General features: G+C 39.5%; 1 protein-coding gene across 1 annotated transcript in view; it reads right to left on the minus strand.

Annotated features, from left to right (window-relative positions):
* The window catches only part of LOC119697540 (cadherin-7), an 83,035-nt gene extending 58,878 nt beyond the window's left edge, over positions 1-24,157 (minus strand). The window contains exons 1-2 of the mRNA XM_038128414.1: positions 24,022-24,157; positions 14,848-15,248 (exon numbers count right to left, since the gene is read on the minus strand). Coding sequence (XP_037984342.1) covers positions 14,848-15,057 — 210 coding nt within the window. The 5' untranslated portion in view covers positions 15,058-15,248; positions 24,022-24,157. The remainder of the gene's footprint in view (positions 1-14,847; positions 15,249-24,021) is intronic.
* Between the last annotated feature and the right edge of the window lie 963 nt (positions 24,158-25,120).

The raw sequence follows: 25,120 nt of genomic DNA on the forward strand, positions 1-25,120 counted from the left end.
TCAGTAAAGAATACTGAGAAACTCTAAAGCATGTTGTTTACAGAAGTCATCAATCACTGGTGGTCAGTGCTCATGACAGCTCAAGATAAGGAATGCCCTTCAGTTTGCTCTGCAGCTACTTTTAAAACTTGTGGAAGACTGGAAGGTAAAACCAGTGCCTATGTAAGAGAGTAAAGGAACTAGAATACACTATTAAATTCTGGAATAATGTTTGTTAAAGGAAAAGCACGCCAGTTCACTTACAAAATCATGCTGTCCATATATGCACAAAAATAGTGGTACAAATGGAAGGATAGTAGTTCAACAGCAAATCTAGTGAATTCAATATTAACTGGTAAAAAAAAAAAATTAATTAGCCAACCAAGCCAATTCAATCGTTAAAAAATGCATTAGGACAGTAAACAGACCCTTTATTAGTATGCAGCATGATAAAAAGTAATAGCATAAAACCAGCAATTCCTTTCTTTTTCCTGCACTTCAGACTCAGTGGGCAGGTCATATGCAAGCTGTTCATATTGTAATCTTGGTTGAGTCTTTCCCCTGGTTACAAAAGCAAGTAAAGCCCCTGCTATCTTCAGATTCTGTTCTAATTTTAAAAAAAATGTAGGGCCCCATAGCTTACAATAGGATTTTGCAGGTGTAAGTCAGTGGAACATAACAAACAAGTCTGAGGATGACACTCAGTTTGCTGTCTCTCAGCTGTGTTAGCTCAGCAGGACTAATGGCAATAATAAGTGGGAAAAAAATTATCACTGGAACAGGCAGGTGTGACTCACACATAGAATTCATCTACTGAATGAACACAGTATAATTTTATGCAGTCTCTTTTAAGAGCAAATTTTCTGCTAGTCTGTAAACCATCAGACACATATTAAACCATCTTATTGTTTGTATGAGTTTCCAAGCCAACGTGAAGACTCAGGGCCCTGAGCAGCCTTTGCTATGTGACAACCTACTGCTTCTTCTGACACTCCACCCTGAAGGTTTTAAAATACTGAGATAAAAGATTTAATGGTATTAAATGCTTTTGTGGAGCCCAAACTTACAGGAAAACATAGGGAGGATCTATTGATTACTGAGACATACAACTTCAGGAATATATAAAGAAAAACTCTTACCTTGCCTTACAAGACATCATTTATAAAGTGATGTTATCCTCTGATAAACATTATTCAATAGTACCTTAATGTTTAAGAAAATCTACCTTATTTTATTGCACTACTTCTGTTGCAAACCAAAGATGTACTTTGATTTTGAGCATGCACTGAATGTACTGCTCATCCTCAGTTGTATCCATATTTTCACCAGATTCAAGTTACTATGGAAGAAGCATCTGGTTTCACTCCATGACTCTCTACAACGTCACACATACAATTTCTGCTGAAGTTCTCTTATCAGTAAAGGTTATTTAAAGGTACAGGAATGTTTGATTCCAGGAAAATTTGTGATATTGCAGATCATTTTTTTCACTCTAATAAATTTACCTCTTTGAACCTTGAAGGTGAATCTGAAATATGTCTCCCCTTTATCCTGCTAATTATTTCACAAAGTAATTTTCCAAAAAATATGACCTGAAATAAAAATTGTTAGCACATCCTGCTAAAGCCTCAAACTGCGTTCCAAGACCATATTTGCATTTTAAGTATAATACAAAGCATGCATCAAAGAATCAGAACTGGAAGACTGGCCACTGTCTAAAACACATATAATAACATAATTTCAGAAGCAAAGGTAACTATCTTCCCTTTTTAATATGGTATATAGATACAGACCCTTATATCTTTAAATCAGAAGGATCTGTTATCAGGGTGGACGTCTTAATCTTTCCATCATCCTCACAGTCTCATTTTTTGCTTGGCAGGTATTTTGGAAGCCTGACAAAGCACCTGGGCCCTCAGTCTGTATCACACCACACATAAAGCAGTCATTGACTTCACTTTGTGCTACTAGAAGTAAAATCGCCAAAAAAACAAAAATCCAGAATGATGACTTTGTCATCAGAATGGACCATCATTGTCTATCTCTGCTTTCTAAAATAAGAGATGAATGGAAATTGTTGAATGTGGTACTGTGACTTAGATAGTATGGAACAGCCTCTAATTTTGACAGGACATTGAAATTAGTCTGCATGAAAAATTCTCATGCAGCCTGCAAACAGATGGGAGGAAATATAGTTACATGAAATGATCCATGTCAAAATACCAGTCTAGAAGGAAAGGTGTCTACTAAAGTTCTGAAAACCATGGATGTCATTATTTTATCCCTTCAGCACCCAAGAAAAATATGCTTTGTAAGGTGTGATCTGCCTTCTTAAATGGTAGACCAGAGAACTCATCATTTTGATTTTTGGCTCTTAATTTGGAAACAGTCTGGACATGGTCCAGTTACTTCCCTGACAGCTGCACATATTTGCATCCTTTCATCCGTCTGCTGAGAGCTCAGACTTGCTTGGACTCCTCCAGATCTTTATGTTATTTTTTTCTTATCCATGCTTCATCTTGACCCAGTAATTCTTGGAACCTCTATGTATAGAATGCTATTCTGTCTTGTCCTGTGCTGTTTGGCACTCTGCTGTTCATGTTTTAGGCTTTTCTGAACAAATTCCAAATTCTCTAGCCCTCTCCAGTAATGTTTTATAAGAAATATTTACATCTTTCATTTTCTATTCATTGCTTCCTTAATCTCATTAAAGAAGCATAAAAACTTGTTCTACTAGATTTTGTCTTGATGATATTTGCTTTTGATGTCTTGTATCACAGATTACCTTGCTGCACATGGCATTTTCCTCTTTTGATTAAAAATGAACTTTACTTACCTTTTTTGTCTCTTTCAAATACATCTGCTAGTTAACAGACCTACTCCCTGTATGTTTCTAAAACCTGGATGTTACTGGATCTCTGGCTACCTGCCCTCCTTTTCCATCTGTGCTAACATAACTAAGTCAGGTCTGCTTTCTAGAACCCATGGGGTGGATTGAGGTGACCTAAACCAATGTGTGATGCATACAGATGCACACAGCTTCTTTAGCAAAGAGAATAGGGAATCAAGACCTACACTTAAGGTGATCCTCACCTCAATCCCTGGTCTCATTCAAAAGACCATCTCTATCCATGTGCTTGACAACAAGGTGATCGAGAGTAGTCAGCATGGATTCACTAATGGTAAGTCACACTGGACCAACCTCATTGCCTTCTGCAATGAAACTACTTGGAGGGATGGGGACAGTATATATTTTCTACTTTGACTTCAGCAATGTTTTCAGCACTGTCTCTCTCAACATCTTCATAGGTGAATTCAGGAAGTGTGGGTTGACTGAGTGCACAGTGAGGATGACTGAGAACTGGCTGAACCAGAGGGCAGCAGTCAGTGGTACAGGGTGTAGTTGGAGGCCTGTCACTAGTGGTGTCCCCCAAGGTTCAAAACTGTGCCCAGTATTTAATTTATTGATCAATGGCTTGGATGGAGGAGCAGATGTCTCCTCAGTAGGTTCCCTGACAGCATAAAGCCAGGAGGACTGGCCGATATTCCAGAAGGCTGGGTCCCTTCTGAGGGACCTCGACAAGTGGAAGAGATGAACAGAGAGGAACAGTCTGCAATTCAACAAAGGCAAGTGCAAGGTCCTGCCCCTGGAGAAGAATAACCCCATGGACCAGGACAGATGAGGGTGACCTGCTGAAAGGCAGCTCTTTGGGTAAGGACCTGGGGCTCCTGGCAGACAACAAAATGTCCATGGACCAGTGTGTTCTTGTGGCCAAGACAGCCAGTGGGATCCTGAGGTGCATTAGGAACAGCATTGCCAGCAGGTCAAGGAAAGTGATCCTGCCCCTCTACTTAGCTCAGGTGAGGCACATCTGGAGTGCTGTGTCCAGTTCTGTACTCCTCTGTACAAGAGGGAGCACCTGGAGTTCCATGAAGCTCCTGGAAGAGGTCAAAGAGAAGACAACAAAGATGCCTAGGGGACTGGAGCTTCTTTCTTAAAAAGACAGGCTGAGGGAGCTGGGCCTGTTCAGCCTCAAGAAGAGACAAGGGGTCCTCACAAATGTCTATAAGATTCTGAAAAGAGGTGCCAAGAAGATGGAGCCAGACTCTTCACCAAGCAGTAGAACAAGACGCAACAGGCAGAGACTAATACACAGAAAGGTCCATCTGAACACAAGGAAGAACGTTTTTAATGTGCAGATGACCACATATTGGAACAGGCTACTCACAGAAGTTGTGCAGTCTCACTCACTGAAAATATTCAAGTGTTGTCTGGACACAATCCTGTGCCATGTGCTCTGGGATGACCCTGCTTGATCAGGGAGGTTGGACCAGACAACCCACTGTGTTCTCTCCTAACCTGAGCCATTCTGTGATTAGATTGTTATACCTTAATCTAAATTTATTTTCTCATTGATTTCAGTTTTGCATCAGGCTCCCGAGTGATAAAAACAAAGTAAAATGCTTCATCATGTCCCTTCTTGTCTCACGCTTACTTTTTGGCACACTTTTTCTTCTCTTTAACTTTTTCAATCTCTATTTTCCCAAACTAAAACCAATATTGGCTAGAATTCTTACATTTTTCTTGAATCTTAAGATAAATCTGAATTAAATAAATGTGTCAGTATAAGGAGGAACTATTCCTCAATGTGAGGTCCCTCCATTGCTTCCTAGACATATATACTCATTGGTGTATATGCTTCATCAGTGCTATCATTCCAATTCCTGCATGTTTGCTCCATAAAACCCTGTTTGACATGGCTTCACTTGGTTTGTCAGTCAAACAAATGGAACCATTTCAAACAACTATTATTTCCATTGTTTTGGTACCAATACTGGCTCAGAAGTATGCTTGATTCAGCATAAAGATTAAAACAGCCAGAAAAGCAATAAGGTTTTAAGATTCTCTGCATGGTAGTGAACATGAATTTGCAAAGAAAGAAACAAACATGAATAGTGCAATTTGAATCTTACAATGAGAAAGGAAGTAACAGTTTCACTTGGCTTATTTCCTGTTTAGATGAAGCAACAATAGCATGCTTTTGTTCGCAGCTTTTCACTGTCAAGAAAATATTCAAAAAAAGGAGGGGATGAATGAAAGAGCAGTATGGATGAACACAAGACTACAGTGTTGACTCAAAAGGAAAACCTTTTACAAGTATTGCTTGGCTAAGCAACAGCAAAGTGCTAAAGGGTAAAAGATGGTGGGAAGGATAACAGTCTACATATACATGAAGATTATGAATGTCCAGGAACAAGTGGAATTATTTAAACAGTTTTTAATATGTAGACTATGTAGAATTACAGCCCTGCCAGTTAAAAAAGTAACATAAAAAAATGTCAAGCATTTTGCAAATGCCTGCTCTGCCTATATAATGTGTATAGATTGTGTAAGAAACACAAGTTAAGTATTTTGCTAATTTATGGCATTACGTTTATACCATGATTATGGAAACTTAAGAAATGACCATCTGCTTTTCCCAGCTGTGTCTGGAAACTTTTCATTGTTACAGGATAACAAGACAAAATTCACGTAATACAGCACCTGCCTACCTTGTAAGGAAAAATGAATTGCCTGATTGCCTAGTCAGCAGGGTAACAATTTGATACCTCAGTATGAAGTGTTTAAGCAGCTTATCATCCTTACACATGTACAATCCAACGACCAGATTTTCCATATTTTGGAAACATTTCAAATGAAAAATAACTTTTTGGGTTCAATTCTTCTCACATATACTCCACAGCAACAGAATTGCACGTCTTGTTAATCCTTAAGGTAATTTCTCATGATTTACAGAAACAGGAAAACTAAATGAAACAGTATGACTCTGGCAATGTTTTGTGGAATTCACACAGAAAAATCTTACATCACCTAGAAAATGACATTAAATTTCTTTCTTTCTACTCAAAGAGGGTCTAAGAATTTTCTGTGTTGTAGGTAGAATATTATGCAAGAGTGTCCTTAGTTGTTCTTAGCATACACCTTTTGACCCGCACACAATGCCACAATGCTTCCCTTTGGTGCTTTAGGAATGTTAGAGTACTATATGAATGGAAGCCACTTTTTCCTCATTCTCAAAATGTGGAATATATTCATATATGTTGCAAATCAATCCTCAGTATTCAATTTTGCAATAACTAGATGTTTGTATTGCAACCTTAATACCCTCGAATGGTCTCCAAGGGTGAATAAAACTCATCTGAAGATTCTGGACTAATCTTCATTTACTCTATGAACAGCATGATTTAATAATCAAAACATATTAAAAAACTTTTTGCCTTCTTTTTGAATGTTTAGAATTAGCTTCTTCTCCCAGGGGAGGACTCTGAAAAAGACAGCTTGAGATCAAGTCAGTAAGGCATATTTTGTGTTTCCTGGTACATGAGTAATGGCATATGAACTTCTGTATGTGAAAGAGCTATATCTCTCTTGGCATTCCTATTTATCTGGAAGAAAAAATAAGGCTTATTCTTTGCTATGTTTACGACTTGTAGAGCGCTACTACCATACTATGTGCCTTACACCTACATAAATAACAATACTACTTTTGCAACAGCACAGGGCTGTAACATCACCAAATATTTTTACACTGACAGAACTGTTAATGGTTGTATTTTTTTCAAAAACATCTGCAAGAAATAATAATAAATATATTCTTCCATTTTATGAACCCATTTATTGATTTTGGTGATCAGTATCTGTTGCCAATAAGCTTCTTCATTGGCTAAGTTTACACTTGCCTGGAAAAGTTAAGAGAGTTCCCATTTATACATTGAGCTCAAATGAATTATAGTTAGGTGTTCACAACATTTATTTATATCAAGTGAAGTACATCTGTGCCTATTTTTAACTGGCTAATCCTCCTTCTTATAACCTTGAAGTTATGAAAGAGTAAGCATTATGACATCCTCAAACTTCTGATCTTGGTGCAGGCTGGTACTCATACCATGACCATGGTTTGAACAACTGGGACAGAATTAGAGTTCTCCTAGAGCACATACTCCACTGCCTTTTCTAAGAGCTACTTGTGTCTAATTTACATGACAGTAAGTATCTCTTCCAGTGCAAAAGTGACAGAGAAGATGCTGGTAGTATAAGGTAGCTAATAGTTACTCTAAAAAAACTGAGCAACTTAGTGTATTAACATCTTTCTTCTCTCAGCAGCTCCACCGTTAGCACTTTGCTCAGTTATCTCTTCCAAGGAAATGCATAGTGCTGAGATAATAAGATAATACTGAAGAGATTTCCAGTACTTATCATCAATGTATTTATGTGAAAGCCAGCTTACCACACACAAAGGAAACATTCCCTGATGTTTTTCAGAATCTTTAAATACATTGTCCCAGGTTCTCCCTTTAAGTGGTTAAAGTCAGCACTGAAACATTGACATATGTCACAGGTGCTATTTTATTAAGTGATTATTGGGAAAAAATTTTAAAAAAGAGGGGCCAGGAAATTAGGAAATGCAGTATAATATTTAAAAACAAATGTGAAGCAAATAAGAAATTCAGCAGTAGAGTTATGACAAGGCAGCACCAGCCCTGGCAGCACTTTTAGACGGTGACTCATGGAAAATACTTAATACATAAAATGAATGCCCAATGAGTCTGCAGGCAGACACTTATGGCTAACAGAAGATGCATAAGTGAGAAAAGGCAACATGAAAAAGGTAGTTGGACAGCCGGCTACAAGATGTAAAACTATAAAGCATATGCAGTCTTATATTTTGAAAGCAATTGGAAAACATCCTTTATCTTTGATGGTCTGAAAGAAGATGTAGCCTTGTACTAACATAGATATTAAACAGGTCTGCACTTAAAAGTTTCAAAAAACTTGTCATCTATAAACACTGGGAAGTAAAGTCAGGAAAGGGCTCTCAATTATTTATTCATAATGTTTTAAAATGTTGCATGAGTCTCATTTTCAGAAAAAGAAATATTCTATCTTCATAGAAAACAGCACTAGTGACCCACTGTTCTCAAACTATTTACAGATTTTAATTAACACTATAGTTCTCTGAATTCTGTCATTGCTTCTTAGTCTGCTATTAGTTCTTGCCTTATAAGACCACTGCCTCAGAGCAGGGGTTGTGTTTGCTTGCATTTTAGATAGGAGAATAATTCATTAATGGACTTCCTTAGTCTTAGAACAATGAAAATACTCACAGCACCTGATAGCCACAGTTTTACAGTGTTGTATTTCTAATGCCATTAACACAGAACTGTGAGACAAGAGGATGGACATAAAACTGGATGCTGGATGACAGCCAATAACAAGAACTAAGGGACCAAGTACATTATCTGAAGACAAAAAGGAGAAGGAATGTCAGCTTAAGCAGCACCAGCTTGACTGACATCAGAGCTTTAAATCTCATTCTTTCCTGAAAATAAGGCATTTTCTGATAACCAGCCAAGCATACAAGAGCCTCTCATCTACATATAATCACAAAATTAGCTTTTACTGTTGCTTTTCTATTTTGTCAGAGACTCATAAAATTTAGTTTTAAATAATGCCCAAAAGACATCTAGAGCAGCACTGCAGGTAGAGTCTCTCATTCTGCTGAAATACAGAAATGGTATTACAGGATTACATAAATAGCATGGCTGTGGCATTGAACGAAAAATTGCCATGAGGGCTGCCTAATTTACTGATGTTGTCATCACCTTCACTAACCTTCCTCTTCTGTAATGGCACATGTTAAGGATCAATGTTCAATATTGTAGAAAGAGATCAAAAAGCTACATGTTCTGGTTCAGTATCCAACCATAAGTCTCTCAACTCTATTATCACTTTTAATAATGAAATTACATACCAATTGTCTTCTAGTGCTTGGGCTTGTGAAATTGTCATCACTTTAAGTCCCTGGCATAAAAGCTTCTCTAGTAACCATTCAGCTATGAGAGGACTCCCAGTAAGGAGGGAAAGAAGAAATTACACTATAGCTGTTCAGGCTGATGAAATCAACCAGGAAAAGACAGCAGATTTTAGGTTATCCTTTAGGATAATTCTTCCTGTGTGCCTTAATCTCACCATTCTCCCCAGAGACACTTTAGCCCTTCATGCTAAGGAGGGAACATTTGGATTGTCAGTCATCTCTCAGTTATTCAGGGTAATCCACATAAATTATAGCACGGAAATAGCACACAAAGCCCACAGTGACTATCCAGTGAAGAAACGTTTGTGATACTGGGACTGGACAGAACAAGTTGAGATGGTAAAGTCATACATGTGCAGTACAACTGAAGCATCACTTCCCCAAGACCTATTCAGTACATAAAGCAGGTAAGTAGGACTTAATTATTTTGGCTGTTCATTCATTCCATTTGCAGCACTTGTGGTAGGAAAATACTTGACAAGAATGGCATGCCCCATTTTACTTAATAGGTTAACTGTTATCAACTTCCATAGCACACAAAAGCAAAGAGTTCCTGAGATGGGTAAATATCAGAAATATAGCAGATTTTCTTTTTCCCTTCCATAAATGGCCTTCTGGGAGTATATAAAACAACAGTGCTTCAAAGATTATGATAAAAGTAAAGATAACACAAATAGAAAGTGAGGAAAAAATATAACAAAGGGGAAGTTTCTTTCTGAGTTATTATGCTGTCTGTTTTCCACACAGAGGCCACAAAGACAGATGAAAAATAGTTGGTTTGAGTTTGGTGTGTTTGAATGTTGTTTTTTTTTCCAAAACTTCTTGGGGTGGAAAATAAACAAACATCTGCAGAGCTGTGGATACTCTCAGCCAGGAGCTTACTTGAACAACAGGCATGAACATTTACCTTGCACAGGATGCTTAGAGAAAAAAGAAAAAAACACAGACTGAAGCAGAGCAGAGAGCCTTAGTCCCTCTGGGTGCCTCTAGAAGCAGCAGGAGGGTCAGATCCCTGCAGGGAATTGTGCCTGACTAACCTCCTTCTTCACTATGTGCAAGAGTGGCAGCCCAGTCCTTCTTACCTATATTTAGCTTTTGTAATATCACCCCATGTCCTCTCCATTTCCCAAAATGCCAGTAATATTCCCACAGTTCAGTCTGAGTTTGACTGAGAGGCCAGCACTTCCACAGTACTCACTGGCTTAAAGTATTTTAGCAAAGACACCTATTATCCAGCTCAGTCAAAATTCATCAGCCACATCTGAAATTGTCAGGCTAGGATTCTACGAAAAGAGCCCTACTGCTGACTGCATCTGTATGGCCTGAGACAAGGTCACACCATAGATAAATATAGTATGTGAGTAATTCTGTCACCTTATTGAAATATCCACCAACACCTTTGAAAAACAAAGCATTACTCTAAAACCCCAGTATCCTTCCCTATCCAGCCTCCTTCCCTCTGAAATAAGGAGACTGGAAAAAATCTACCCACTCTCTACACTAATAATAACATAAACTTGTTATATGGCTGCCTTAAAAAACCCATCCTTCCTGTAAGTTCTCTTAAAACTTGTGGAACCTGCAAATTCTCTTAAATAACATCACTTTTTAGAAAAAGCTTAACTTCATTTCCTTTTTCACATGCACCTCATTCTGTACTAATCCAGGAAATAATAATGCAAATATTAGCTTTTATGCACTTTTTTCCATGCTTGAAAATTGAATCCAACAGGTTTATTTACCTTAAAACAGTCAGAAGAGGCAGGTAAAATTGTGTTGGAAGGCAATGACTGTGAGATCTAGGAAACTATAGGCTCTTAGTTCACACGTTTAACCTTTTTTCTTGATCTTACAATCCAGAAAACGCAGGTTAGGGCTTATGCTTTACTTTCACTCACATTATAAATAAAAAACAACACTCAGGGCATCATATGAGTTCAAAGCGTTACTTCTGAGAATTACCAATGAGCCTCTCGAAGTTACATACTAATTATATTACATGTAATTAGTAATGTAATTAGTATGTAGAATTACAATTAGTATGTAGAATTACACTACAAGTAATTAGTATGTAGAATTACATACTATACATAATTTCTTGGGTTTGTGCTCGGTCAAAAGTCTCTGGTTTTTATCTTCAGTCCTTCAGATGTTAGTGAGATCTCAAGGGAAGAGATCAACTCAGCAAAGAGCTTGAAACCGCCCTGTAACTATACCTAAATTTAGAGCCATTGGAAAAAGAGAGTTGGTTTAGATCCTAAAGAAAACAGTGAAGCCAGCTATCAATCAGCACCTCACATGGAGTTCAAAAACCTGTTTCACTTCTTCAGGTTTGTTTGTGGCTTCTTTTGTTTGTTTGGGGTTTTTTTTAACATTTTTGTAAGAAAAATGAAATTATTACTGGCAGAGATTTTGTGTCATTATAATGCTTTTGATGAGACTGACACTCTTGCAGCAGAAGACAAATTAAAACACATAATAATAAAAAAACCCAACCCACCAGACCAAAAAAACCCCAAACCCTGGATGTCTGATGGTTATGTAACAAAACCAAAAAAGTACCAACAAAATGTTCAAGTTCTATTTTTACTGCATCCCTTTTTGCCAATGTGTACCCATGGAAACTTCAATTACAAGACTGTACGCAACTTTTCAAATATTCAACATAATAGCATATTCAACAAAATTTTTCCTAATTTTAGGTGTTTACATTTCAAATAATTTAAAACTGCTCTATACTATGTATTTTTTTCCCAAATAGATTCCATTATCATGATTTAAAAGGAAAATACCGAGTAAGGCATTTCACAACAACATATTACCAAGCAATAGTAAACATTTTCCAGAAAACAGAAGCCAGCTATGCTTCTAGCTCAATAAGCATCACACTTAACTGCCTCACCTCCTACATGGCACGTCTGGAAGAGAACTATCCAAACAGTTTAATGCATTAAACAGTTAAATGCTTCAGCCCTTCAAGTGAACATAACATATGCTGTGCTGACCGACAGAAAAGAATTGTACATGGTTCAGTCCACAATCTGATTACATGTTAAGCACCTCCCAAGAAGTGCTTGAAATTATATCCAAGATGATTAAAATTCATATCATAGAGAGGTAGGACCTAAATTTTAAAAGAAGATAATAAAAAAGGCATCAAACTTCTGTCACCTCTGACTTCTATTAGAGTGAAATTAATGGAACTCCTCCAGAGGTTTCTCCAGAGTCACATGAGAAACAGGCCCTGCTGCCTTAATAAAAAAAAAAAAAATACATATGCATTTAGGAAAACGAAAAAAGGATATCAAGAAGGAAGGCTGCAGTATACCTCAGGTTTAGATGTGAAGCCTTGTTAAACAAACATGAAAACACTGAAAAATTAAGGGAAGGACTTGACTCCTACTACATTATTTACAAGGAATAGGATTTTCCCCTGTACGATCATATAATTAAAGTGTCAGCATGCAGACACCCAGGAGGACAGAGCTAGTGCTGAACATGGAATTAACATTGGTACTTCACAACTCTTGAATCATTTGCCATGTAACCCTAACATCTCCCAAATGCTGCCTTCCAACCAGAATTGCCTAGGGCTTTGTAAAATTGAATAGTGGCAGGGAAACCGCATTCCCCATTACAGCTCCATTTGCTTGAGTGTTTCTGAAGCCTTTTTATCTCACAGCCCTTAAAAGCTGGAGGAAGGTCTCTCCTTCCTGGATGTGCAGTTAGATTGGCACCCTGCAAAGCATCCTGAACGTAAGGCAGTGCAGGACTGGCCTCCCCAGAAGCAGAGCACTCTGCAGAGTCTGGTTGCTGCTTCCACTTCATTTGATGAGAAAAGTGAGTTATGAGAGGTTTTTGCTTGCTGCAGCTTCCTCAGCAAGGGAAAAAAAAAAAAAAAAGAGGAAAAAACCACATCCTTCCTATCCAAATCTCCATCTCCTCTGTCCATACCTGCTTGCAAAGGATTTGAAACAAGACCAACAATGTTTTTAAGAGGAGAAGAGGGGGAGGCAGGCGACGGCTGCTCACTTCAGCTGCACTTGTAGTGGTGCTACACATAATATGTTAAGACACAGGAGGAAATTCACTTCTTCACCTTTTAGCTCCCCTGTGTGGGAATGCGGCTTCGGTCATGATTGCACCTCAGGAGCCACACAGTGAAAAGCCTCTACAGTGAGAAGGTTAGGAACTGGGCACATCTTATCTTACAAGATGCTCAGCAAGGACTGTGTTTCCAAGAAGATGGGCTTCTTTTTGTAAGTGAAAATTTTTATCTGCTTTTCCTACAAAATGGATTGCTGGTACAAATTCCTGAGCCAACAATTCATACTGCTGATACAAAAGCAGGCTGGGCACAGAATGTTTCAGGGGAAAAAAAAAAAAAAAAGTTGTGTTTTGGAAGATATCTGCTTGTGAATGTTAGGACTCTTGCAAAGGACGGGAAAGAGCAGACTGTGAAGCTAAAAATAACCACATGCATGCAAATATCATGTACTACAGCACTACCACAGCATTTTTGGCCATAATACAGCAATCGACTGAATATGAGAATTACTACAGATCAAAACTAGTCTTCACTCAAGTATTTCAAGATGCTTCTTTTCCAGGAGAGAAATTCAAATTTGCAAGCCACACTTCTTTTTTTATCAGTAGGAAAGAATGCCAAATAGGCCATTTCCAGAGCCACTCCAACCTGGGGACAAATTTGCCTAAAAGACAAACCCACACAGGCAACCAGCAACTGTGTGGCATCAGAATGGATACTGCTACATAATGTAAAACTTTACCAAAACTTTCAAGACCCTTGTAATGTCACCACAAGATGACATTTCTGATTCTAGCACACCTTTCTTAAGGGTTCAATTATGCAAAGTACCAGTCCCAATTCAGAAAAGCACCTAAACAAAACGATTGCTGCAATCATGAAAGCAGTTCCCTATTTAACTTGATTATTCCGTTGGCATGATTAAATTCTAAGTGCTTAACTGCATTAACACAAACATCAAGGTTTTGTCTCAGTAGGATGAATTAAGTAAGCTGAAATTCATTGCACTGGTATATTTGAAGCAGTGGATTTCAGATTACTTCATCTCTTTTTCTGTAAGCGTGCTGTTGTGCCAAAAGCTGTCACTCCCTTGTTTTCTATGCATTTGCTGTATTTTAATGAGAAACTCTATTTATTGATTCTGATATCACCGAGAAAATGGGTTTTCCTTTCAATAAGATGATTACACATAAATGTTACAGAGAAACACAAGAGGGGGTTTTGTTTTGTGGGCTTTTTTTTCCCCTGCATAATTGCTGAAGGCAGCGTATTACCCACTAGCACAAGGCAGTAAATGAGCTAAGTCCCGGATTCACAGCTGTGCTCAGTGTGCTCCATGTGCAGCGACGAGTGCTCAGAAAGAACCATTTGGGATGCCTTGATGTAAAAGGGCTGGCTCTCTACTGGACCCGTGCCCACCACAGGCGAGGTAGAGCCACAAGTCTGTGCTGTGCACAGAGGACAGCAAGGCCCCCAAGGTGTCAATCTGCCAGCCAGGCAATGTCAAAGACAAGCAGTAATGCAGACATGCCCTCCTTTTCACTCATCACACCCCCAGATGCCTGATCCTTTCTCTCTTGCTTTCAGTAGTGCTGAGTTTTAAGGAGCAAACAACATAATACAGAACTTATTTTCTGGGACAAGCTGTTAACTCTTAAAAAAGAATACTCATCATTATGTTTCTCCGTTTTAAAATCTAGTGTAAGTAATAAATATTTTCTTCCTATCAGTGGTGGCGAAACACTTTCATGACTGTACTCTGTCAAACAAGCAGTGCTAATATGTAGAGCTCTTAAAGAAAATTGCAACAGGAACCTTCAATTCTTACGAGAATGCAATATGTTGCTGTTCTGGGCAAACAGAATTACAATTTTTAGATTGCATCATATAAACACATCAAAAAGCAAGCATCCACATCCTCCAAAGTTTATTTAAATCCCCTACCTTTCCTACATAGAGTGGGTCTGTACCCATGTATTCTTCCAGGACAAAGAACTGATTCCACACCCAGCTGCGTTTGGTTCTCGTCCTCCCTGATTGAAAATAGGGCTTTGACCTGGACCTTGTGATCTCTGCTTGATTCATCCCAGAAAGACACAGGAAAAGAGCTAGTATCTGAAGAAAATGGCAAAACTCCACTTTGCCCAACTTCATCTTTTTTTTTTTTTTTCCTTGGTGAAAGAAAAAACCTTGACCAAAGCAGGCACAATTCCAGCTGTTTCAGTAGCTCTAGCCTCCGGCAGGGTGTCAGCTGGGAGTCCAGAGATAATAATCTGCAGAATGGCCGACTGGAAGATGTCACCACTGCTGAATAGCCTTCACCAAAGAAATGGTGTAATAGGTACCTATCCAGGAAAAAGACAAGAACTGTTGTCAGAATTTTAATTTTTTTTTAGAGAATGCAAATTCTTTGCAGCTTTCACATCATGCATCAAAACTATTTATTCATTACTTTTCTCCTCATCGACACCAATGAGTTTACATAAATCTCTCAGAGTTTATATCAAACTTCTTGGATGGCATTACTACTGCTGATGCAACTGTATTTATAGCCATAAAGTTTTCTCCTAAATGTTCCCTTTATACACTGGGGTTTTTTTCCAGTTTAAATGCTAAAATTGTTCCCCTTTAAAATAATTAGAGTAAGTGTAGTTATTTACAGTAATTTGGTTTGATATTTTCTCTTCTGTCTGCTACGGTCTGTTTTACTTGCCTTTACTATGATATAATTACAAATCAGCTCGAGGCACCAAGTTGTAATAATGGCAGGGATATTTCCTAGATTAACTCTCTCCCATATAACTCAAAAGTAAAATGAAGGCACATAAGATGAATCAGAACAATTTGATTGATTCTTAGTCACAGTACACCAGATGCTATGATTTGTTCTGATCTGAACCTGACCTGGTAAAAAGCCCTGAGTCTCCCCACTCAATTTCACTACATTCCTAAAGCAAATGTCAGGCACTGTAAGAAACATGTTATACTACTTTATATATTTATACAGAAATATGCCCAGAAAGATCAGAAGATAATGTCATTTTGTATTTTCAATGAAACCTTGATTTAATTACAAGTGATTTTCCAGAACTAACAAATATAAATCAATTTTTATTTTAAAATTTAATCGTTTAATTACTCATAGAACTAACTAATAAAAATTATTTTTTTCTAGAAAACAAAACTTCAATACTTAAACAAGACTGCTTTCTGCCTTTTATGACTGTGAGCTTTCTCTGCCCATGTAAAAATGTATACTTAGTATAATGTTTTTAAAAGCATAAATTCTGTCAGTCAGAACCAAACACAGCTTCACCTTTTGGAAGAATCACCAGATAAGCAAAGCTGTCTCCTAAGGAGACATCCTCACTGTCCAAGTGAGCAATAAGGGAGACAAGAAGCATTTACGAAGTGCCAAACACGAAGTGGAAATAAGGATGAAATTAAAATAGATAACAGCATTAATTTGGAGTGAACTGCTGCTACTTAGGAAGCCACAGAAGAAAGAAGATTTCATCCTTTACACTTTTAATTAATCTAAAAAGGCTAGACATTAAATCACATAGACATTAAACACTCTGGACTGATTATCACAGTCCTACCCATTACTACTAAAACTGAGTGAAATGCGATACCCACTATCTGTTTTCAGTATGTCAGGCTCTTTCAGCTGCAGAACGCCTATGCATTGTGCTGCCAAAGGTACCTAGAGGGCAGAAACATGAAACAAATAAAAAGCTCTTCTGATTACAGTCTGTATTTAAAGCCTTTTTATTGTAATCCCTTCTGTGGTACTGCCCTGTACCAGAAAGGCTTTGCTTAGAGGCTGGTGGGATAAACCACAAACCCACTGAGCGTGTTTGCTAAGCAGCAGCAATTTGAAAGCTTCCAAATAGGAAAATCCAGTGTCTCCCTACAGGCAAAATGAAAAGAATAGGGAAGCCTTACCTAAAGACCCTAATTTTGAAAACATGATGCTACAGTTATAAAAGACATCACTTCAACATGGACCAAAATTCTTGTCACAGCAGGATTAACAAGCAGGTGTCATCCTCGTTAGAAGAGCCTAGTTCGAAATGATGAATCCCAACTAGTCATAACTCAGTTTTGATCTGGCCCTTTGGGTAAATCATGACCATATGACAGTAATTACTGAGAGGGCTGCCAATGAGTGTTAAGGAAGTAGCTGTGCTTTCCTTGTGATATGTTCACTTCCTACTGCACTGTTCAGCTACGGTAAGTGTTGTTTGTAGTAGAGGCTGTTTATGCATCCTTGATTTCCCCTCTCTGTGTCTAAGTTACATCATGTTAAAGACATCTGATATTGATAAACTGTCAGTTTATTTCAAAGAGGCAGCAGATTGTTATTTAACAGAGATAAAAATACAAAATGGATTTTCTTAAGAAATGTCAGTAAAACATTTACAATATGTTAGAGTCTTTTCACTAAGCAATTTGAAATGTCTTGTTCTTGCTCAGAACAGACATTTCAAACCTAGAATTGCTCTAACCTTTATCTCGAACAGTGTTCTCTTATATCCTTTCTTTTACACCTGCAGGAAAGTATGAAAGCCACCATATGGAGTGCCATGGTCCCCAGCCACACACCACAGCACAGAACTGAAAAATGCACCCAAAATACCAACTGAAAAACAGTCCATATGCTAGACAGCACAATCTGATGAAAAGCAGAATACTCACACCTCCTGGAAAAAAAAACGTTGTTGTGGTTTACTCATTCTCAAATACTTTCACCACATAGACTCCAAAATTCCAATTATTTTTATTCAGCTGTGTGGCAGCACTTTCTGCTCTGAAACACTCTCCCCTCCCTTTTTTCTCCTCTTCAGGATAAGTCTTCCTATTCCTCTTAAGGCCCTTTTTTTAGGTTTTTTTATTTATAGTTATTCCAGCACACTGCCTTTTATATGTGATACCTCCAAAAGCAGAAGTCTCTTGTATTTAAAAATAATTTCTGTTTTGGGAAGAATTCTTTATTAAATTGAATTTCATTACCTTTCTTACTGAGATGGACGGATGGATGGATGGATGGATGGACGGATGGATGGATGGATGAATAGATAGACAGATAGATAGATAGAGAGACATTTTATACAAATTTTTTTAAATAATTTTTTCCAAGAATACCTAGCACTTCAACATCACCTCTTCTACAATGTCCATAAGTATCAAGTCCACAAGACCATATAAGCAACGTCACAGCACTCACAAAATTGAAAACTCAGAGGTACTGTTGATAGTTTTTTCTTCATTAAGTCACAGCTTGTGTGTTCAAGGTTGCACTTGCAGCAGTGGATAAAACTAACACTGACAGTGACAGAGGGTATTCAGTGCTCTTATTCCAGTGTCTTCACTGTCATCTGTGTTTACTGACTTGAGTGTGATGGCAAAACTGACCTGCAACCACTTTGTACTTTTTGTGTAAAGATGCTCTTTTACAAAATGCTATGTCTTTCTTCACAAACAAGATTCAGAATATAAAAAACTTAGAAATATTTACACTTTTGATACCATTAACTACCCTAAAATAAAAGTGTACCTTTACATCTTGTTTCTGATCTCCCAAATGCTACTCCCCTCCCCATATAGGGGGTAAACCAAATCATATCTCCTCATTCACACTTTGCCAACTTAGGCCTTTAAAAATAAAATTGTCTGCTAGTGTATTTAAAGCATTAAGCTCTAGCTTTCACATCTAAGCTTGTTTTTCCTATTTGCTTTACATGCAGTCCTGGCAATAACAAATATGAAAAATAGGAAGTAATAGAACTGGTGTGTAATTTGGAGACTATGCTATGTGATCTGGAAAGTGCAGGTAGCATGTTTCAACTAAGCAGTAACATGCTGTCCAAGTGAACAGCTGTAAGAATAAAAAAAATAAAAAACCCACAAAGCCCAAAAAACTAAACAAAAAATATACACAAGATATTTAAATGCTCATTTATGTTCTTAAATAGATGGCTGATATATAAAACCTCAGACTGAAGAATACATATTTGAAAAAAAAAATAACCTTTTCATTCAATATACATCATAAACCTTACATTTTCTCCCATCTGCTGTACAAAAAGTAAACTATATTTAAGCCACAGTGTACTGGTATACACTGCTAAACTGAAGAATGTTACTACTCTACTTTGCCAAAACAGTCTGCTAATGTCAAAAAGACACTATTATGCACTGTCTCCAAGGGGCAATCTTGATTTGTTGAAAACATTCTGATCATGAATAAGATCCTCAACTTAAAGAAATTAATCCCCCTCACTGCAAGCAATTAAGGGTAATTTACACCCACTGAAAATCTCTCTGAATATTTTGCTTCACTCCATAATTTCTAAAACAACTCATCAAGTCTAGTGTTTGCTGTTTCCGTGCCACAATGAGCAACAGTAGATAAGGACAAGTTTTCAGACTCAGAGATATCATCGTGGAAGCCCTCCTTTCCCATTCTGAGATCTCCCCAGCCCTGTAGGGCAATTTGCTGAATGCTCTTGAGACCATCTTTGCACCACCTAACCTTTGCAGCCAAAATGCAAATTCCTGCAGACTTCTGCTCACACATTGCTACCAGTGTCACAGTGCCAGCTTAATCTATGAACCATATCATTTTCCTGTCAACTTCTTCAACCCAACTGAGGATTTTGTCCTTCAGCATATTTTGTCCTGAAGTGTTTCTAATGTGTAAAATGCTTCAGGAAGAAGTGGATATCCAAACCCTTTTCTATTACTAAACTCCACCAGTCTGGATTGCATTAATCTAGTTTGAAATCTCACTGTCAGCCACGCATTGGAGTTGTAACTGAAGAGTTTACCATTCCTATTTTATTGCCTTCTCTTCCCTCATCCTCCTCCCTGCCCTATTATTCTCCTTTCATCAAATGTCTTCAATTTTTGATGCCATTGCAAAATTTACTGGGCAAATATGGACCTCACTGACTGAGCAGCCACCACCTGCTAGTAAATCTTGCATTAGCTTGGTCAACAATGCACAGTTATCCCATGGGGTTTTTTGTTTTTCCTCTACTTTAGTCATTCAGTAAAATCAGAGCCAGGGTGTTGAAATAATTCCAAGGGTGACTGTTGCCACTGGATCTTGAACCACGATCCCTCAAACAAAGTAGAACCAGCAGGTGAGCCCCCTGACAGCTGGACTGCCCTCACTGAAATATTTATGCTTTGACATTCAATTTTACAAAGCCCATTGGACAGGGTGTTACATTTAGTGGCAGAGAAAATTCCCCTTTGTTACAAGTCTGCAGCTCCTCCATGTCACACGTCCTAAATATTACAGGAGACTCCTCCACAGGCACATGAACAGGAATGTGATCCTTGAGAGAAAAAGGTTTTGAGAAGAAAACATGTCTAATTATGATGTCAATTGCAATGTCTGGTTATCACTTTTTTCAGAGAAAGAAAAAAAGAAAAGGAGGGTGCCTTGGAGCAGGAGAGGTGGGGACCCTGTGATGAAATGAAGCTCTGCAAGTCAAGGCGGTATGATGAATCCTATTAACTCCCTGTGCCAGATGACATTACAACTACAGACCACAACCTCCTGCCACTAACTGGCCTAAATATTCACATGGGAGATCTGTAAATGTAGTGCATATCCTGCAGTCTGCATCTGGTTATCAAGCAAAAAACTATCACTGCTCCAAACATATGGCACTGTTACACTAAACTGGCTCCAATACCCTCTGACTCAGGTGAAAGGACCTGATGAGACGACAGAAAAACACGAGGCACACTGCAATAAATTATATGGCTTTAAAAAAATTCATAAAGAAAGCTAGGCAACAGCTTTTGGTCTTTTATACTGCTCTGCAGTTGATCATAAGATTGCACGTGTCTAGAGTGCTAAATTGTTTGGGTTCTTGGTAAGTTTGTTTTCTTCCCCATGCAAAATTAACAGAAGAAAGATCTTTTTTTTCTAATATCATTTTCTCCATGTGAAAGGTTTTATTGGTTTTTCACCTTGCCATGGTGCGTTTGAAAGATCTAAGCTGCTGGGAAGGATTATGCTAATTTGATCAGTTATTGAAAAGAAACACCAGCAGTATTTGTGGATCTGGGACCAATCAAGGCAAATATTTAAATTTCCACAAGCTCAATTTTTGCAGCCTCATTTCAGCTGAAGAGCGTCACATAATGCCTAGGGATGACTTCCTTGCAGAACTGCTGAATTCCCAGAGGAGGCACTCCTGCATTACTGCTTAGAGTTAAGCCTGGTTTGACAGGCAGAACTGAAGTAACCATCTATTTTATGCACCCTTCCTAGATAGAATTTAATGATTTTTATTGCCACAAGAAAACAATACCCAGTAGTAGCATGAAAGCGTACATGAAAAAAAAATGCGTGTGATAAACTAAAGGAAAAGGAATGGCTCAAGAAAGGCCTTCATTGAAGAACCGCTGAACACATCAGATACTGAAGTCAATAGACTGAAAACACTCACAAGAACTTACTAGACATCACTAGGACTGACTCCCAAGCAGTATATTCACCTGTAAACCACTTGAAGTTTAAAATATTTTCTATTTTCATCACACATGGGAGTCAATTTGTGAGTTGAATCCCTTTGAGAAAAGGCTTAGCCAGGTTTATAGCAAAGTAGGAATTTAAGTTGGAGTAGAAAAATATAAGGTCTTGCTTTAGTAATGATTTTCTTCAGTCAAGTCTCTGACTGCTGAAGAAACATAGAAAAATGTGGGAACGTGTACGTACACACAGTCATATGTGAAAAGGAGAGGTGAAAATCTATGTGGATATTGTATCCATTCTTCTCATCAGAAAATTCACAGTTAATCTGCTGTTCTAGAAATGCTTTGCAATTACACTTTTACATGAAAACATAAGAATATTTTGCTACTAAATCAATAGCAAATAATCAATAGTGCCTTGCTATTAAATCAATGAAAGTAGACTTAGGAGAGTTGTGAGGCTGTCATCTGACTTTTAACACTATTCTAATGACCCACATCAGACTTTAATTACAGTAAAGTCTCCCATTATAAGGATGAAATGTCCCTTAATTAAAACTGCAATCTTTAATGGCTTTTTGCAAGAAAATAGGCTATATTACTGATGTTTGTATTTTCACTCACATTAACTGACACACACTTCTAACATTCAGTGGTAGCTCAGATTATTACCTTTGATATGTTCCTAATATTCCTGGTAGTTTTAAACCTTTATCGAGTACTCAAACCCTAGATATTGCACATACTTAATATTAAAAGCTGTCAGAGCTAGGCCTTCCCTTACTGTGGATTTTACTGCAATTGTTTTTTTTTTTGAATTTTACTTAGCCTTTCTTCATGACCCTGAAATAAACGTGTGTCTAGATGTCTAGATTAGATCCCCTGGTAGCTGCAGACTGAAAAGCTATAAAATTGTGTAAAAGGACTTAAAAATAATAGCACATATGGTCCCTGGATAGTTCTTTTGGGTTTGTTAAGTGGGTTTTGTGTTCTTTTCTTCCTCCAAAGGTGGTAACACACCCGTTGCACTGAACTAGCTCTAATGAGGCACAATCGTACCATTTCCAAATATCCTCACTTCACTTCCGCATTGCTAAAACTGTTATAATATTGCTGAGAAAAAATCAGCATCACTTCACAGCTGATCTTTATCTGTTGACCTGTTGTACCTTCAGAAGCTACATGTTAGGCAAACTTAATTTAGTTATGCAACTTTCATGCTACTGCCCACCTAAACAGCTCTGCCCCTGGGGTTATAGAGACCCACCTTTCTCAGAAACAAAGTGCCTAGCTTTCACCAGTAACAATTCCCTGCAAACTCAAATAATGCAACATAGAAACAATTAGAAGATATAATAAAGATAGAAAAGTAAAGTCACTCATCAAAGCCAAGGAGAGACTATTTCAGAAACCGGCATGCTCAAAAGTTTGGCTCTTTTATGTATTTATTTATTTGTCCTGGAAAAGCAATTTATTTTCTGCAAAGCTGCACCATCACCTATGTTTTAGCTGAAAAATTGCAAGTCAGTATGTCTTGTTAGAGAGACTATGAAGTATACTCTGCCCTTTCAAGTCTCTGGTTTGGCTTGAGCAAGTTATCTATCAGAACATAAGATTTTATCCTTGCAAGGGGAAAAGATTAAAGTATCAGCATTTCAGTTCCCAGAATCAGAGCACATCACAATTATCCATCTCCCATCCTTTCCCACATCCCAGGGAAGGCATCGTTTGTAGAATCTTGGCTCACCTGAACTACTTCACCTTTTGAAAACAGAATAAAGGCTAAACTGTATTTCAAAAAGCGATATTTTTTGCCTCCATTAGCAACTAGAAGTCTGAGGATCCAGATGACAAACCTCTTGCTACTGGTATACACAGCCTATTGTAGGAAAGCAGGACATGCCAGCATGTGGATATGTGGATGGATTGGGGGACAGGGCGGAGGGGGAAGGGTCAGCATCAGCCAAGCACTGCAGAGCTAGCCTTACCAGCTGAATACTAATCAAAGAAACAGCTCCCATAATTTCAACATTTGCAAACTCTAGAACATCTTTGACATAGAAGGACAAAAGCTCTGGGAAATAACTCAGGAAATTTCATTGTGTCTGTAATATTTTGCACTGTAGCATCACGGCCAGACTTTGAGCCCAAGCAAGACAGCCACTTTGGCTTGGCAGAAAGGACTGACAGTCAGGACTTTGGGCTGCCTATATTTTGCAGAAGTCTGTGGTCCTCCCTTCCCCCACCCCACTTCCCCGCTTGTCTGTGAGACTTCTCCAGAGTGTCAAGAGTGATGCTATTGTTCCCTTATTTCTCAGAAGGTGCACACGCGCCTGTAGTCCCAGCGCTCTCACTTTCCACGGTTTCCCCACCACACCAGGTGCCGGGTGCTCCCGCGGCCGATCCCAGCCAGGGGAACGCCAAACTTACGGCCGCGGCCGCGCCGCTCCCAGCGGCTCCGCAGAGTAGCGGCTCCGCTCCGAGCAGCGGAGCGAGCGGGTGCGGAGGAACAGCACACAGTCCTTTCCTGCAGCTGCTCCGACCGCCCTCTGCCTACGCGGGAGGGGAACGGAAAGGGGAAGGAAGGTAAGGAAAGGCACAGGTGCAGCCAGCACTTACCTGCTCCCCCTTTCCCTCGTCTGCCCGGCGTGGTGAGTATTTTAATTCCAAGGGCTGACGGTGCCTCCGCGGCGAAGTGCTGGCGGGATGCTCCCAAGCAGGGGGGGCGGGCTGCGGGCGGCGGGGCGCCCACCGGGCATGGGGGCTGCGCGCCCGCCCGCGCACTCGCCCGCACCCGCGGAGATGGGAGCGCTGCCGCTGCTCCGCTCCTCCTCCTCCACGGCACGGCGCGGCACTGCACAGGCAGCCGCTGGGCACGCGATGGGAGAAGTGGGTGACGGTGCCAAGCCCAGCTCCGACTGGGTGCGGATCGTGGCTGCGGGAGGAGGAGGAAGAGGAGGGAGGGAAGGAGCGGGGAGGGAGGGAGAAAGCAGAGGAGGTGGGGATGCTGCTCTGGGCAGGGGATATCACGGCTCAGTGGCTGGAGCCGGCTGCCAGCTCCGTCCGAGGGCGCGCGGAGGCGGCACAGGGACTCTTTGTACCTCCCGAAGACCCAGCGGTGGCTATTGAAGCGGGATCCAGGGAGCAAGCAGCCTGCCCGGCCCCACTACCCCCCCCCCCCCCCCCCCCCCCCCCCCCCCCCCCCCCGCCTCTTCTCCTCCTCCTCCTTGACAGGATATACAGATGGAGTCCTTTGGATAAAAATCAGGAGCCGGGCTAGGGGGTGGGGCGGGAACCAATCTCTCTCCCTATTTGCATTTGAAACGGGGAGTTGAAGGAGAGACTTAAAGATTTTTTAAAATTTTTTTTATTATTATGATTTTTTTTTTTTTTTTTTACTTCTTCCCCCCTCAACGCACCACGCAATTTGTCCTACAAGCTTCGACTGAGCTTTAGAGGCGTGAAGACAAAGTCGCAAAACTAAACCGAACTTGCGGAGTCCCTTCTTTAAAGCCTTGCCCTTTCAGCCTGCCCAGCCTGCCACTTGTGAAACCCACGCTCCCTGCCCTGGCCCGTCCTCCTGCCCGGCGTGGGGCAGCGGCGGGGCCAGGCCAGGGTCTCCTCTCCTGGTCCCCGGGCAGAGCACGGAGCCACCACCGACCTGCTCGGGAGACTTAAAACCTCGCAGCCCTGCTGCCCTCTGTCTCCCTAGAGCTGC

Source organism: Motacilla alba, chromosome 2 (genome assembly GCF_015832195.1).
Source record: "Motacilla alba alba isolate MOTALB_02 chromosome 2, Motacilla_alba_V1.0_pri, whole genome shotgun sequence".
NCBI lineage: Eukaryota > Metazoa > Chordata > Aves > Passeriformes > Motacillidae > Motacilla > Motacilla alba.